Raw genomic sequence first — 17,464 nt, forward strand, 5'->3', positions numbered from 1 at the left:
ACTCCAGTTGATGGAATTGCTGGGTATTAAGACCTGACTTATCACTTGGCACCACAGAACTCCCAGGTGGCACTATTGTCAAATGTAAATTCAGCTACATTTGACAAAATATTAACCCCAAAGGCATGACAAGGGCCAGTCTTGAAGTCAGAGATGTGCAAGTTTGTTGCAGACACATAGGAGGGTTTCCAGTGAATCACATGCAACAATCAGCCCTAACCAGTGTCTTTTCAGATTGTTAAAAATAGAACAGACAATTGCACCTTGCTGCCTATTCATTAACAGGGCCTATACTAGGGGACCAACAGAAGTGACCGTGTTGCTTCAACAAAGCTGTCCTCAGGGGTGACTCTCTGCCTCACTCAGGAGTGAGCAACACCACACATGTCAGAGCAGCCTTTGGTATAAATCAAGGTGGTCGCTGGAAACTTAGGAGGCAATGAAAGAGAGGGGAAACTATCTGTGCCCCCAAAGATTTCTCTCAATGAAGGTACTAGCTACCACTTCTAAATCAAATGTAGATTGACGTCCGCTTTTAGGGTTCTAAAATCTCCCACTGTTGCCGCCTCCATGAGCTTAGAGGAGGAATACAGTTAAAATACAGTTAAAAGGGGGAGATGATGATAGGACAAGAAGGTTTTAAGTTTGAAAAAGGAAGGTTAAGGGGAAAAGTGTGTTCAGAGAGTAGCTTCCAGACTTACACCACTATTACCAGGAGGAAACCCAAGATCATTCAAGCAGTGAGCAGACAGGGAGTTTCAGGGAATGAACTGGCAGTGAAACCTCGATTCGAAGATCACAGTGGTTGTTTGGTTCAGTTACCCAGACTGTAAAATGGGAATGAGAAAGTGCCCTGAGGATTTGGGACAATAAAGCAGCAACTCTTAGACACAATGAAAAGAGAAATCTGGGACGCCTGGGTGGTGCAGTCGGTTAAGTGTCTGCCTTTGGCTCAGGTCGTGATCCCAGGGTCCTGGGATAGAGTCCCTCATGAGGCTTGTTGCTCAGCGGGGAGCCTGCTTCTCCCTCTGCCTCTGCTCCCCCTGCTTATGCTCACTCTCTCTCTGACAAACAAATAAAATCTTTTTAAAAAAAGAAAAGAGAAATCTTAGCTTCAGAGAAAGAAAATGCTTGGTTGTGAGAAATAGTGCACCATAAAGGAATTGAGAAAGAATGAGAACAGTCTTCACTTGTGGAGCCTTACCATGCACCAGACACTGTGCTAACCACATCTCATTTATTATCCTATTTAATTTCTCAAAACAATTGTAACAGTTGGTAGGCATTATTATCTTCATGTTACAGGTCAGGACAGAGCTTTCAAGCAGTTAAGTAGCTTACCCAAGGTCACATAGTAAATTGTGCAGTCAAGATTAAAGCTCAGATCTGCCTAAATGCAAAGTCCATGTCCTGCCACTGGAAAATCTTCCAGATATCAGAATTCTCTCTTTTCCTAAATCCAAAACTCATGATGCCACTCTCCCCCACACTGCAAATACCAAAGTCAGAACACATACTTCATAGCAGCAATTTTGCAGAAGGCAGAGCAGAGATATTTTATATCAACAGAAAACCTTTATCACCTGCATTTCAGGGACTTAGGAAACAGGAAGCAGAAATAAAAGTAGCTAGACTATTGGAAGCGTAGTTGATCAAGACTCTGTACTTTGAATGCTAAACTGAGAGCAGCTGCAGAGACAGACACTGTCTGCAGTTTTATGAGGGCTTTGATACCCAGTGCTGAGCCATCTGCGAGTGACCCACATATCCAGCATAGGGTAGGACCCATATGGTTGCCTGAACTCCCTCCATCAGTCTACTCATCACCGTTCATTCGCTTACTGTCTTGGCTTCTCTGACAGACCATAAATTTCATAAGGCAGAGACTGTTTCTGTAGTGCCTGGTGCCATATCTGGCACAGAGCTGGTGTTCAGAATTTATTTGCAAAAAATACATACATACATACAGACATAAAAGTATAGATTATTAACATATATGGGATGCTGTTAAAGTAGTACTTAGGGGGAAATTTATAGCACTACTGACAATACTAGAAAAAAAAGTTCTCAAATCAATGACTTCAGCTTCCACTTTATTTTTATTTTTTTAAGATTTTATTTATTTATTTGAGAGAGCATGAATGGTGGGGAGGGGCAGAGGGAGAGGGAGAAGCAGACTCCCCATCGGGAGCCCGATGTGAGACTCAATCCCAGGACCCTGGGACCATGACCCGAGCCGAAAGCAGACTCTTAACCGACTGAGCCACCCAGGTGCCCCATCAGCGTCCACTTTAAAAAAATAAAAGAAAATTAAACCCAAAGTAAGCAGAAGAAAGAAAATAATCAAGACCAGACACAAGTAAATGAAATAAATCATAAAAACAAGTGAAACCAGAAGCTGTTTCTTTGAGAAAACTGATAAAATTGATAAACCTCTAACCAGACTGACCAAGAAAAAAAGAGAGGAGACATAAACCACCAATATCTGGATGAGAGATGTGACATCACTATAGATTCTACGGATATTAAAAGGATAATAAAGGAATGCTGTGAGCAACTTTATGCTAATAAATTCCACAACTTCTATGAAATGGGAAATTCTTCGAAAGACACAAACTAACAAAGTGCATTCTAGAAGAAATAGATAGCCCCATATCTATTAAAGAAATACAATTTGTAGTTAAAAACCTCACAAAGAAAACTCCTGGGGCACCTGGGTGGTTCAGTCGGTTGAATGTCAGACTTGATTTTGGTTGGGGTTATGATCTCAAGGTTGTGAGATCGACATCGGGGTCCGTGCTCAGTGCGGAATCTGCTTGTCCCTCTCCCTCCCCGACTTGCATTCTCACTCTCTCTAAAATAAATAAATAAAATCTTTAAAAAAAACCCCCAAAACTCACTGATTCTGATAGTATCACTGGTAAATTCTACCAAACGTTTAAGGATATATTTACAGAGTGAATCAATGACAGTAGATCTGAGGACAACACAGAACTAGAAAAGGACGCACAAGAAAAGAAGGAGGCTCCAGGGGCCTCATACAGACAATTTCTAAACCACTTGTGGCTAGGATCTATCAATGGCCTAATGAAGGTTTGGAAGCCTATCCTAGAACTATTGTACAGTGGTATATAAGTGTGTGTGCCCACGTGTATAAACTTAACACACTGTCCCTATATTATTATTTCCTGAGGGTTTTGTTCCTCTCCACTAAGCCTATTTTTGTATTTATGAAGTTTTGAATAAAACATTTCTTCAGGAGTTGTTAAGGAGAACCAAATACATCCAAATGATATGTGTATTCATCATCTTGGTACCCATTTATTTATTCAACATTTACCAATCGCTTACTCTATACCAAGGATTCTCGTAAGGTCTAGAGATGAAAAGTCCAATAATACATTTTTCTGACCATAACAATCTGCTAGTATAGAGACAATTACAGATGAGGAAGTCAATGGTTACCATGTGGTGGCTGGTGTTACGACACAGCAATGCACCAGGTGCTATGAGAATGAGAGAGGTCTCTGGAGAAGGTGATGCTTTAATTTTTTGCAGCTGGAGTAGAAGTCAGCTAGATGGAGAGAGGAAAAGGGCACTTGAACATTAGTCTGCATTAGTGGATGAAAAAGCACATTGACTTTGAGGAACTGCAAGCAGTGCATTAGGAGCCTAGCAGGAGGGAGAGGCTGGAGGTGGCATTAGAGAAGTGGGTGGGAGGTGAAGTAGGTGAGGCGTGGCTCTGGGAGCAGAGGCAGGAAGTGTGTGGGCTTTACCCTGAGAGTCATGGGGAGCCGTGAAGAGGGTAAGCCCAAGAACACAATAATTAGGCTTGAGTTTTAGATCATCCAGCTGGTGAATGAACTGGAGGGAGGCCAGACTGAGGGCAGGACAATGAGTTTTGAGGAATTTTCAGAAATTCAGGAAGGAAACAATGACAATCTGAACCAAGGTAACATCATAGGATATCCAAGAGACTCACGGTTCTCCAGAGAGGGCAAACGAGGAAAGCAGTACTCCTGTGGGATGGCGACCAGACAGGGCACATTCTGTCCTGTGTGTGTCACCCCCAACAACCTCCACCCTATGCACTGGGAAGAGGAAGGATGTGCTGAGTGGTTTCCTATCTCACTCAGTCCTCTCAGTAGCTGTTTATAATATAGTATCAGCCCCATTTTACAGATCAGAAATCCAGGGCTTCTGGAACTGCCTGACTCAAACCATGAACAGTGCAGTGTCTTCTTCTCCATGCTGTTCCTAAGGATTGGTAAGCCAGCCTCACCTATACTTCTGTGAGGCTGCTGACTCCTCTACTTTGCCGCTTAACTACAGGGTCGCTCATCGTCAACTCACCTCATTGCCTGAAAGGTGGTACATCCTGGCTTCCTGAAGCAGCGGGAAGACCTCTGGGCACTGTCTGATAAGAGGATCTGCCTCCACCATCTCCACAAAGTACCACGGGTCCAGAAGTGGCAAGCGCACATTCTCAAGGACATAGGGGAGCAAGCAGAGTCGTTCTGACTGTTTGTGTCGGACCCAGCTCATCACAGTCTCAAACACCTGAGCCTCCTCAGTTACATAGAGGTCATCGCTCTTCAAGATGTGGTATAGAGTATCCACGGGAAGTTCGAGGAACTCCTCAGAGTTCAGAATCTGCACAAAGTTTTGAATGATGTAGTTTTGAACCTGCTTCTTCAGACTGTCCAAGGAGTGTGTGTCCGCCAGCCTCAGTATTCCAACACAGTTTTCGGGGTTCAAGGCTTCTGTTAGGAAGCTGGCGCAGGCATCTACCATCCGCAGGAACTAAGAGACCAGAAGGGAGGCAAATCAGGCCAGAAAACCATTAGTCCATAGGGAGCCTTATCAGCAAGTCATGTGTAGTGGCAAAAATTTAGAACAATCCAAATGACTGACAGTAGGGGATCAGCTAAAGAAATGATGTACATTCTTATTTTTGGCAACTCTGTAGTCATTAATATGACATGTAAGAGAATATTAAATGATATAGAAAATGCTCATAATGTATTGAGTTTAAATATCTGTTTACTGAATCTGATCAAGCCTCTCAATTTAATCAGTTTCCAAGAAATATAGCAGAAAGAGGAACACGTTAAATGGCACCATGGGAATATACAATCAGCAAAATCTGGACTGTGAGAAACTTTATGGAAAAACCAGCTCAGTTTCTTCAACAAATACATCACAAGGGGGTAAAGGAGAGAGAGAAAGACCGGGAGGAGGAACCTAGAAATGAAGAGAGATGTAAGAGACACATCAACCTCATGCAAAGTCTGGACCTTATTTGGAATAGTGTTCATTTTAAGTGTGATAATGGTATTGTGACTATGTTTCAAGAAGAATCCTTGTGTTGGGGTGCCTGGGTGGCTCAGTCGTTAAGCATCTGCCTTCGGCTCAGGTCATGATCCCAGGGTCCTGGGATCAAGCCCCCGCATCGGGCTCCCTGCTCAGCGGGAAGCCTGCTTCTCCCTCTCCCACTCCCCCTGCTTGTGTTCCCTCTCTCGCTGTGTCTCTCTCTGCCAAATAAATACCTTTTTTTTTAAAGAAGAATCCTTGTGTTTTAGAGATATATACAAAATATTTGCAGATGAAATGAGAAGAGCACTTCACAAAATCATAGGTACATTATGATCCTATTTTTATAAAAAATATAGAATATTGGGGTGCCTGGGTGGCTCAGTCGTTAAGCGTCTGCCTTCAGCTCAGGTCATGATCCCAGGATCCTGGGATCGAGCCCTGCATCGGGCTCCCTGCTCCGCGGGAAGCCTACTTCTCCCTCTCCCACTCTCCTTGTTTGTGTTCTCTCTCTCGCTCTCTCTCTCTGTCGAATAAATAAATAAAATCTTAAAAATAGATATATAGAATATTAGCACAGAAAAAAGACTGAAGGGTATACATCAAAATATTAACAGTTATTATATCTCGGTATATCAGTATCTTAGCACAATTTATGCTGCAGTAACAAATAACCCCCAAATCTCAGGTGCTGACAAGAATAAATAATTATTTCTCACTCACATTATATGTCCTACAGGGGTCTTCATTCCAAGGCCCAGGATGACAGAAAAGCCCTGAGCTGAGATGTGACAGGAAGAGAAAAAAGATGGCAGAGACTCACAAGGCTCTTAAGACTTCAGCTCGGAAGTTGCATGTGCCACTTCCACTCACACTCAATTGGTCAGAGTAAGTCATGTGGCAAAATTTGTTGCCAAGGGAAAAATAATCCTCCCATAGACACAGTCCCATAAGGATAGAAAGGGAAGATAGTGTATAAATAATGTAAGGTACCACACTTCCTAATAAGACTCTGAGAATTTCCCTTACTTTTTAAATATACTTTAAAAATCCTCTAAAATCAGTAAGTAGCACTTTTGTAAGTTAAAAATTCATTTGTAAAATTGTTGGTTTCCATATCTTAGTTTTAAATTATCATCATTCTTATAAAAATATGAGTCCCTTATGCTTATACAGCACTTAACCATTTACAAAGCACTGTCATATCCATTATATTATTTAATATTCATTTTATAGATGAGGTGTCTCAAATGCATCAGTTCATTCTTTTTTTTTATTTTAATGTAACACATGCAGTGTTATATTAGTTTAAGGTGTACAATATTCAAATGCATCAGTTCATTCTTATTCACTGCTCTCTGGAGCTTAACTTTGAACAAGTCTAACTTCCTATCTCCCCTTCCTGTCCACGGGCCAGTAACGGGTCAAGTTCTCAGTGTTCTTGGGTTGATGAATTAATTAACAGGAGGGAAAGAGGAAGGCTGAGTGGAGAGGACCTGGTGGGTAGGGCCGGTCTGAGGGCAGTCAGATAGCCCAGTGAGAGTCTGGATGGGACAGACCTGCATCCAACGGGGTGTAACCTGCAGAGAAGACACTCCAGTGATGAGCTGAGGGTAGCAGGGTTGTAAGGCCTGAAGGGTGGGGGTGGGGGTAGGGCTGGTCTTAGAGTGAACCATATTGATTTAGGCTCCAGCCTTCACTCCAGAGCATTCTAGGATTTTTGGGTCAATCCCAATTGCAACATATTATCTTTCCATGTCAGAACACTCATTCTAGTTGTCAGTTTAGAAAACATTGACTAAGGGTCAATGAAATGCTGGAGAAGCTTGAATTTGGCCTCAGACTGCTCTGTTTGCTGGCCCCAGCCATCGCCTGCAGATCTACTCCTCGCATGAGCAACAGTAGAAACGGTTGAGACTGAGAATTCTAACACCTGTTCAGTTGTTTGCAGATTTTCAGTTCAAAAAGTAAAAATATACAATCAAGACCAAGACTTGCTGAGCCCTCAGAACCTGTCACCAGAACCCTATGTGGCTCTGCCCACAGGTGTCTACGAGCACTGAAAGGGAACTCACTTTTGTAGCAGCCTCCAGCGCAAACAGCAGGTACACTATTCCAGTGTTTGCATGAGAAGAAGATGATATGAAAATTAATAAATTTTCAAAATATGTAAACTGTCACTGGGAGGCCACCCAAGAACCTGGTAACAGTGGTTGTCTCTGAGGAGGGGAACTGGTAGCTGGGGTCAGGGTAGAAAGGAAGACTTACTTTTATTTATTTATTTATTTTCTTATTTTTAAAAGATTTTATTTATTTATCAGACAGAGAGAGAGAGAGAGAGAGAACAAGCAGGGGGAGCCACAGGCAGAGGGAGAAGCAGACTCCCCACTGAGCAGGAAGCCCGATGCGGGGCTTGATACCAGGATGCTGGGATCATGACCTGAGCCGAAGGCAAATGCTCAACTGAGCCACCCAGACACCCCAGGAAGACTTACTTTTCACTGTTCATCTATTTGTACTCCCTTGCTTTGTGTGCCATGTGACAGAATTCTCTATTTAAAATAAAGTTTCTCATAGAAATAAATAAATAAAATAAGGTTTCTCATGAATGGAGAAAACACTAGAAGGTAACGTGTCAAAATGCTATCCACGTTTATCTCAAATGCAGTTTTATAAAGTTATTAAATTGTCTTTTAGACTTTGCTGTTTAGAACAAATGTTCTACACTGAGCATGAAGTTGCTGTTTTTATTTTATTTATTATTATGTTTTTGCAAGAGAGAGAGAGAACACAGGAGCAGGGGGAGGGTGCAGGGGAAAAGGGAGAGAGAGAGAGAGAGAGAATCCCAAGCAGGCTCTACATCCAGTGCAGAGCCCAAAGTGGAGCATGATCTCATGACCCTGAGATCATGAACTGAGCCGAAATCAAGAGTCAGACATCCAACCGACTGAGCCACCCAGGCGCCCCCATATAAGGTTGCTTTTTTTTTTTAAGATTTTATTTATTTATCAGAGAGAGAGAGTACCAGCAGGGGGAGGGGTAGGCAGAGGAAGAAGCAGGCTCCCCAATGAGCAGAGAGCCAGACAGATGCAGGGCTCAATCCCAGGACCCAGGGACCATGACCTGAGCTGAAGGCAGACACTTTAACAACTGAGCTACCCGGGCACCCCAGTGAGGTTGCTTTTAAAATCAGAAAAAATAAAATAAATACTTCCTGGTGATTTGCAAGTACACAATGAGAAAATAAAATAAAATGTAAAGAATAAAACAACAACTCCTATATGCCAGTCCCTTTATATTACCCAGATAATTTAATCCTCATAACACTTAAAGTAGATTTTTATTGTCATTCCTGTTTTATAGATGAGGAAAGGAGATCCAAAAAAGTGAGGTAATTTCCTCAGAAACTTAAAGCTAATAAGAGGTAGAGCTAAAATTTGAACCAGTCTTATCTGATTCCAAAAATACATGTTTTTAGACCATTTCAAGCTACCTCAGGTCAAACAGAGTGTGCACAGAACAAGGGCTTGGCAGATGTCAACCATGATTTGCACACTTCACCAAGGAGAGCTTCAATAATCTGATTTGCCCAAAGGAAGGCTTGGCCGACAAGGTGCTAATTCCTACCCCTGCTTAATGACTGCTGATGAGCAAAGAAGGAAACCATGAAAGAGAATCACACCAAGTACTGGAGCTCAGATTTGTTAGAAACATTGATCCAAAGTATCCCTCCCCACCCAGAAATCATTCATTCCTTCATTCATCCACCTGTTAATTTCCAGAATGTGTATTGAACATCTGTTATGTAGGAGGCCATCAACCAGTGTTGGGGGTACAGAGGTGAGCAGAAAGAGACACAGTGCCTGTGCTCACTGGACCTGACAGACCAGCAGGGAAGGCAGACATTAATCAAATAATCACACAAGTGACAAATTATAACTGTGATAAATGCTATGTAACAAAGTTCAGTGATTCCACTGCCTGAAAGTGAAGACATAGCCTTATTCTTACCCCTCAAGCTGTGCACTGTCACCAGGACTCTCCCTGATGGAACGCTTCCACAGTCAGACCTGTCTGCTCACCTTCCCCAAATATTCCTAAGCTCACCTGTCACAGTGCCTTTTTGTGCTCATGCTGTTTCATTAGCCTGAACCAGCTTTCTCCCTCATCACTATCTGTTAAAATCCTGCTCTCCTTGTCCAGGACAGTTTGACTCCAGAGCTCCACTTTTTAAGAAAAGACTCAGGACAGTTTGGCCCAATTTGAACTGAAAAGGCCTCTTTCAAGTTAACCTCCAAAAAAAAAAAAAAAGGGAAAGAGTACCATGACCATCACCTTATCTACACAAGGCTGTTTTCTTCATTCAGAGTGTTAAATCTGGGACTGATGGATGGGTTCCAGACTCTGTGAACTCCTGCAATGGTGTGCAAACATCTGTTTGCACATGGGGCAGTTTTCTGGAAATTGAGTTTACAGGAGACACTGAGTTGCCCTCTAGTATCCATGAACCTGAGGACAAAGTCAACACAAGAGGGAGAGCCAGGCTGACAGGACCAGAGAGTCTTTTTTTTTTTTAAGATTTTATTTATTTATTTGAGAGAGAGAGAATGAGAGATAGAGAGCATGAGAGGGAAGAGGGTCAGAGGGAGAAGCAGACTCCCTGCTGAGCAGGGAGCCTGATGTGGGACTCGATCCCGGGACTCCAGGATCATGACCTGAGCCAAAGGCAGTCGCTTAACCAACTGAGCCACCCAGGCGCCCAGGACCAGAGAGTCTTAACCAGACTGTGCTTTAAGCCTTCCTTGCCTCTGGACATTTTTAATTCTGGGTCAGTACTTGCTTAAGAAGAAAAGAGGAGAATGAAAGAGAAGGGAAGGGAAAAGACATGGAGAAATCCTACCCATTCATGAGATTCTTTCTCAAGAGCCACTTCCTCCTTCTTGGCTTCTCCAGCTGACTAACATGAAATCAACTCCTCCCTCCTCTGTGCTCCACTGGGCAATTCACCTGCCCCTCCATGGAGCACAGATTACATTTCTCCCTTGTACTATGGTCAAGCATCTCAAGGGCAGATTCTAGGTCATACTCGTGTTTTTATTTCCAACAGCACCTGCACAAATTCTGCCAAAAGAAGGGAAGGAAAGAGAGAGAAGGAAAATAGTTTTCGGATACCTAGTATGTACCAAGATCTGTGCTAGACACTTTCTCATCCATTTTTTTTATTTAATGAATAAATTTTATTTTTTAACAAATATATTTCATTTAATAAGTAATAACAAGGTAGGTATTAGTACAGACCATTTGCACAAAGAAAGAACTAGAGAATTCAAAGAGTTAAGTGCATTGCCTAAGATCACACAGCCAATAGGTGGTACAGATGACACTCAAGGTCATGGCTAGCTCGCTCTTCTCACTGGCCATCACACTGCCTTTGTAACTGTCGCATTGTTGAATTAACAAACTTCCAGGAGAGTCTAAAGAGGCCTTATGAGGACAAAGGTAGTGAGAATCTCCAAGCTGCCTACATTTCCCCCAAAATATGCTTCAAGAAACACTTCCGAATGTGAGGGGTGTAGAGCAGCATCCTAACCAGTGGCTGGGAAACTGCTGATGTTCAGGGCAGTCATGGGAAAAAGGAATTGTTTTCTTTACAATATATATGCTTTTTGCTTCTTCATATTCAAGATTACTTAGGACTTTAGCGTAAATTTTCTTTCTCAGCCTGTTCCAATGACCCATGAACTTGTTTATTAAAGCTGAGGGATGACAGATAATGGCAACAGACAGCCAACTTCCTGTTTGAGGGGACATGTGAGCAAAAGGTTACAGTCAGGCACCTGACTCTCGAATAGGGAGACTAAAAATACAATCAAAGAAACCACTTGAGACATGGCTGCAGTTCCCATGAGAAGCGTCTGCCCCAATGAGAATGGACCCCCTGCCCCCCAACCCCATTGGCCCTGCTCTGCTTCCCTTCATGCTCTCCAGAATATGAGGTCTTAACAGACTTAACCAGTGTAATTCCACATCTCCCCAGAGGTGCCTTCAAATACACTCCAGAAAAACCGAAGTCCTGTTTTGGCCCAAATCAGCAATTCCATCGACCAGAGTCCCCAAGTGACCTTATAGTTATTGCAAAGGGAGTGTAAAGACACTGGTATTCTTACCTTCAAGCCCCAACAAATCGGTGTTTGTGAAGAGTATATATTTTGTTGATGAGATTAATAAGTCAAAATCATTTTAAATTGTGATTTTTTTTTGTGAATTGTTTGTGAATTCATAGTAAATTTTTTGTCACCATTTTCCTTCTCAGACAATAGTTATAAAAAGTAAAGTTGTTCTCCTATGGGGTGTGTACTGATGTTAAAGAGGGGTCTTCAGGGGCACTTGGCTGGTTCAGTCGGTTAAGCGTCTGACTTGATTTCAGCTCAGGTCATGATCTCAGGGTTATGAGATCAAGCCCCGCATCAGGCTCCACTCTGGGTGTGGAGCCTGCTTAAGATTCTCTGCTCCCCCACCCCAAAAAAGAGGAGTCTTCATACTTAAAAATTGTAAATTACCACTATTCCTAATCTTCTAACCCTGCCCCTTTCCCTCTTTCTCAGGTGATACATCTATTTCAGACCAATGGGAATATGTGCCCTCTACCACCAGGATGTCCTCTGCTCCCTCCAAACTTTCAGTCCTCGCTCTAGACTTGGCTGAGGGGTCTGCTGGTCCCTGAAAGCTACGTGGGGTGGGCAGGAAAGGGAACAAAACCTGAAAAAGGCCCACTTACTAAGGTAGGGTAGGTGCTGGGGAACTGACGCAACTGTAGAGGTAGACTGACCTCAGAAGTGGAATCAGAGGGAAAGGAAAGGGTGTGGGAAGTTTGGTCAAGATTCTGGCAACAGATAGCCCCTGAATTTGCAGAGGAGCCAGTGGGGCCCCCAACAGGCCAGCAGCACACAATGGGGGTGAGGAGGAACCACATGGGCCATACAGAGATTCAACGGGCCAGGGCCACAGCTGGAGCTTTGTGACTCAGCCCAGGGATAGGATGAAAGCCAGGGAGGGACTAAATGGAATAACTGTGTCTGGGACATGTTTGATGCTCAGGATATGGGTTATCTGGGGGGGCAGGGGGGGCACAGAAGCAGTAGGGCATCTAAGCAAAGCCAAGTCCTGAGAAGCAGATCCATGAGCAGACAGCTGTAATAGGTAAGGCAGCAGGTAGAGAAGGTGGAAACTTAAGTCTCTGCTTACAAGTTCTCTCTGCCTAGAATACATTTCCTCCAACCCAGCTGCCATTTGTTAAAATCCTACCCATTCTATGAAGTCCAGTGCAATGCCACCTCCTTCAGACCCAGAACTTTTTTCTACTCCTACATTCTGCCCCGGGGTCTGGCTGGATTGCTCTGTGGTTTGAAAGCTCAGTGGAAATCCTTACTTTTGAGGCTTTGGGTATAGTGGTAGGTGGCAGGTATGGGGGTCAGAAGTTCTGGGTTTAGGCCCCAGATCATAGCTTCACTCTCTGTGAGCCACAGTTTCCTCTTCTGGAAAATGTTGAGAATAATAAAGCCCACCTTGCAGTTTCACTGCGAGGGCACTCCCTGGCCAGCCCACTCACAGAAATATTGTCAACATCAGATGGGATCATGTAGGAGAAAGAATATGATAAATGGTTAAATAAATGTGATCTATATTTATAACTTTTATTTTTATTTCCCCCTGATAGTTTCTTATAAAGTACCTTGCACACAGAAAATGGTTAGTAATTTGTGGTAATTAGGTAGAAGTAAAAGCCAGAATCTGGTAGCAACCTGGGTTTTCATTACAACTAAAACCCATATCTCACTTCCTATATTCTACAACCTACAGGCAGTAACTAGGGCATTTCAGGCTTTCATATCCAGGGAAGTGGTAATAGGATAGACAGAAGAATACAATTTTGGTTTTCAAGTTTCTAAATACACTTTCAGAACTATAGTAGAAAAATAGTTTTAAAACATCAATTAGTGGTAATAACTGGGCGCTTTGAAGTGGAAAAGCCAGAATACCAAAGAGTCTAGGCATAAAGTTTATATCAAAGCAGTAAATATAGGAGAATGGATGATAATGTAGGAGCCAGCTTTTCCAACAATGATTCCCAGGCCAGGAAGAAAGAGGAGAAAGAGTCTAGTAATAGAGTGAGAAGCAGGTGTGGGTCCCTGAGACGATGTTCTGCCTCTCAACTCAGGCCAAACTCTAAGGTGAGGGAGATGCAAAAAGCTCCTTAGAGGTTGTGGATCTGAGAGCAAAAGAATGTGTGCCTGGACTGCAGAAATGAAATCAGAAAAGCAGCAGTCCAGCAGAGCGGCCACAGAAGAGAAGCTAGAATATGTTGTGTCTAGACAAAGGGGGTCTATGCCAGTTGCTCCAAGTTCCCTAGAGTTCCAGACTGGCATAGGAGAGCAAATGAAAGTTTCTTGTGTGTCCTTGAGAGGGACACAGAAGTTGTGGAGGGGACTGGCAGACCTGAGGAGGCCTGGCAAATGGGACAAATAGAATGCAAAGTGACCCACAAAGACTGAGGGCCAGAACCAGGTGGGCCTGAGAATTTTCAGCTGATGGCGGGGGTGTCAATGATCAGAGAGAGAATGATGGGAACACAGATGTTCCAGCAGGTGCCAGCATGGACCAATGATGCAAATAACCATGGTAAGCCGGGGCCAGATGCCTCTTTCTACTATGTCCTAGCATTCTGTAAACACCCCTTGTAATTATATAAGCAACCCGATTCTAAAGAGAGTGTTCTGGGATGCCAGGGATGTTCTGGAGCTTGATCTGGGTGGAGGTTACATGGTTGCAAACACATGTAAAAAATAAAAAACTATACACTTAAGATGTGTGCATTTTACTAAATGTAAGTTATACCTAAAAATAAAAGAGTCACCGTTGAGATTAAACACAGAACGGTTTTAAAGAAGAGACACTGCTTGGACAGCAGCAGGCTCACTGTTGAGATGGGGACATCTGGTGGCCCCAAGTGTCCTAGTTTCCCCAGAGGGAGTTAGGCATGAGGGTTGGCAGCTGTGCCAGTCTTGCCCCCTGACACACTTACAGGGCCCCACTGGATCCCAGAATTTTTCACTGGGCAGCCCTGAGGCTGCTGATGGCTCCAGCTGCCCTTAGGATCAAGGCTTGATTCAGGCCTCGTGCTGAGGGATGGACACAGTGTGTGGAGTGGAGAACACACAGGCTAGCATAAGCAGACAGGAGTGAAATTCAGGCTCCTCTCTCACTAGCCATGAAAACTTGAACATTTACTTTACATCACTGATTCTTTATTTCTCCCATCTTTAAATTGGGGGTAAAAATACTGACCTCATTTTAAATGAAACAGTACAGGCAAGAGTTGCCACATAGTGAATGCTCTGAAAAGCAAAACTATCACTGCCGTGTGGACCAGGTTATTAACCCTAATGTCTTATCACTTACAGTGGCCACACAGTAACATTGGTTGACAAAGGGGGTGTGTGGGAGAGAGTGCTTCAGTCAACAGATGGATTTCATCTAGGGCGCCTGGGTGGCTCAGTTGGTTCGGCAACTGCCTTCAGCTCAGGTCATGATCCTGGAGTCCTGGGGTCGAGTCCCACATCAGGCTCCCTGCTCAGCGGGGAGTCTGCTTCTCCCTCTGACCCTCCCCCCTCTCATGTGCTCTCTCTCTCTCTCTCTCTCTCTCTCTCTCTCTCTCTCTCATTCTCACTTTCTCAAATAAATAAACAAATAAAATCTTTAAAAAAAAAGATGGATTTTATCTAGGTAGCAGCAAAGAAATAGTTGGGCTGGTTTCCTTGCTTGGATCAACTGACTACTCGGATGTTGGGTCCATACAATCTGTGGGTCCCTGTCAATGACAACAGAGGTTCATCTGTAACTTGCAGTGATGAGATCTGCTTTTGCTAGGTGCCTGGCACTTAGTAGGTGCTTACAAATGAAGTAGTTATTAGTACTAACCTGTGGAATACTTCTTCCTCTACTAGCCCACAACATTTCTTAAAGCCAGGAGTGGGCTTCTTAGTGTCCTCTTAAAGCAAGTCGGGCAAATTTTAATGGGGTCTTGAGCAGTTTCTGAGGCAGTCCTCATATTCAGCTAGTAATGAACAAGAGCAACGTATGCCTTCATTGATTCAACAAATATTTATGTACTATGATTTATGTACTATGAGCAAGCCAAGAAGCCAACCCAGGCCATCAGGGTCAATCACTGACCACATGGCTACCTCGTCCATACAGATCTCAGCCCAGAGCATGTCAGGGCTTGTGTCTTCTCAGGCCCAGCCAGATGACCAGGCTCCCACTCTGGCAGCCCCCCTTTCCTTCCTCATGTCAGCCTTCAGGACTCAGCCTAATCTCTTTTCAGCTTCTAAGCTTTTTCTTCTAACCAGCTGTTCTGTTATCTTAGGCATCCTCTGTCCCAAAACTAAATGAGGGGTGAGCTGGTCTCCCTGCCTTATAAGAGACTATTAAGATAACTCGATATGTTCCACAACCGTTTGCTGCCCTGCTGATAAACTCACAAGTCCTTATTCTTTCATGAGTTTTTAATAATAAAATTGAAAGTAACAAATATGACAAAGTTCTCCAAATGAACGTGGGGGCAGTTCTCCAAAACTAAAGAATCTCACCAAGTTCTTATAGCCATTGTCCCAGGCCTACAGTCTCTACAGTTTCTGACTGCCTTGCTCATCTAGAACTCAAGAGCCTGAAGTTCCATCTAAGGCAGGTTCTCGGGGCCCCCACTGGATGACATTCATCTCAAAACCCTGCCTGCCAAGTGAAGGGTCACTCAGGCCTTTCCTCGTAGGTGCTTTTCTTACTCTTACCTTTCTAGACACTACTTGGAGAAAATACATTTCTCCCCATAATTCACCAATAAATTATGGCTAGATTACTGCAAAGTTCCTCTCATGGGCAGTTCATTCAGTACCTGCCCCACACTAACTTTCCTCCTAAAAGAAACTATCCCACCCTGGGCACAGATGACTGGACCAGTGACAACTGACAATGGTAATGGTAACTGACCCAAGGGTTAGCCGTCTTTGTGAGGTCGGCAACTCATGAAGTTGCCTCGCATGGAAAGCTCTTTTCAAACAGCAATAGTGGTGACTGGCTGAGTCAATCAAGAGATCTCTTTCTGGACTGGGAAATTCTGGCATAGAAGCAATCAATGGATAATAGCAAGAGAGGTGAAAAGAGAAGGAGAAAGTGAGAGAACAGCTGAGGATCAGCGATGGTGTGACAACTAAAAACCTTTACCACCGGATGGGGTAGAGAACACCAAGATACTCTGATTCCCATTGATTTCAGTCCCACAAAGGTGGTAATGACTTCTGTGGATGTTCTAAAAAAACAAGATAAAATGCCAACTCTGGCACACTTTTCTCTATCTATAATCCTGATTAATTAAATATAGCACCAGTCCAATTCGTTCTACTAACCAAGTGTCATATGAACACAATAAAACAAAACTTTAAATCATGGTCTCTTATAATTCTAATCCAGGTAAAAGCAAAGATTTGGGGATGGCATAGGAAAATGTTCTCACAGCTCAATGTCAGCCCAGTTTACTTAAGGTACAAATTGCCCGAAGTAAAGTTAAAATTAATGCACAAATGATGGGAAGAACATTCTATCCACCATCTATTTTGTGCCAGGCGTTTTACAAATAGCATCTCATTAAATCCTCGTAATAACTCTCCCTAAAAGGTAGGTATAGGTATTGTTATCACCCTAATTTTACAAATAAAAAGCTGAGGCTCCGACAATCTAAATAACCTGTCCACATCCACCCAGCAAATAAATGACTGAACTGGGATTTAAACCCAGGTTCTGCCTGACTCCAGCACCCACGTTCTTTCCACTCTACCACTCTGCCTTATAAGAGACCATTAAGATAACTCGACATGTTCCACTTCTCAGGAGACCCCAACAACATTATGCAGCCATCAAAAAGGCTCTATGCAGGGGCGCCTGGGTGGCTCAGTCGGTTAAGCGTCCTACTCGGTTTCGGCTTGGGTTGTGCTCTTGGGGTCGTGCTCTCAGGGTCGTGAGATCGAACCCCGGGTTGGACTCCAGGCTCAGCAGGGAATCTGCCTGGGAGTCTCTGCCTCTCCTTCTCTCTCTGTCC

The 17,464-nt window shown here is 43.5% G+C and overlaps 1 protein-coding gene across 3 annotated transcripts in view; it reads right to left on the reverse strand.

The window, feature by feature from the left end:
• KLHL6 (kelch like family member 6) overlaps positions 1-17,464 on the reverse strand; it is a 60,078-nt gene that overhangs the window by 17,383 nt on the left and 25,231 nt on the right. For all 3 annotated transcript variants that reach the window (XM_027586375.2, XM_027586377.2, XM_027586376.2), the window contains exon 3: positions 4,354-4,803. In XM_027586375.2, the coding sequence (XP_027442176.1) occupies positions 4,354-4,803 (450 nt within the window). The remainder of the gene's footprint in view (positions 1-4,353; positions 4,804-17,464) is intronic.

The sequence above is a fragment of the Zalophus californianus genome, chromosome 1 (assembly GCF_009762305.2).
Source record: "Zalophus californianus isolate mZalCal1 chromosome 1, mZalCal1.pri.v2, whole genome shotgun sequence".
Lineage (NCBI taxonomy): Eukaryota > Metazoa > Chordata > Mammalia > Carnivora > Otariidae > Zalophus > Zalophus californianus.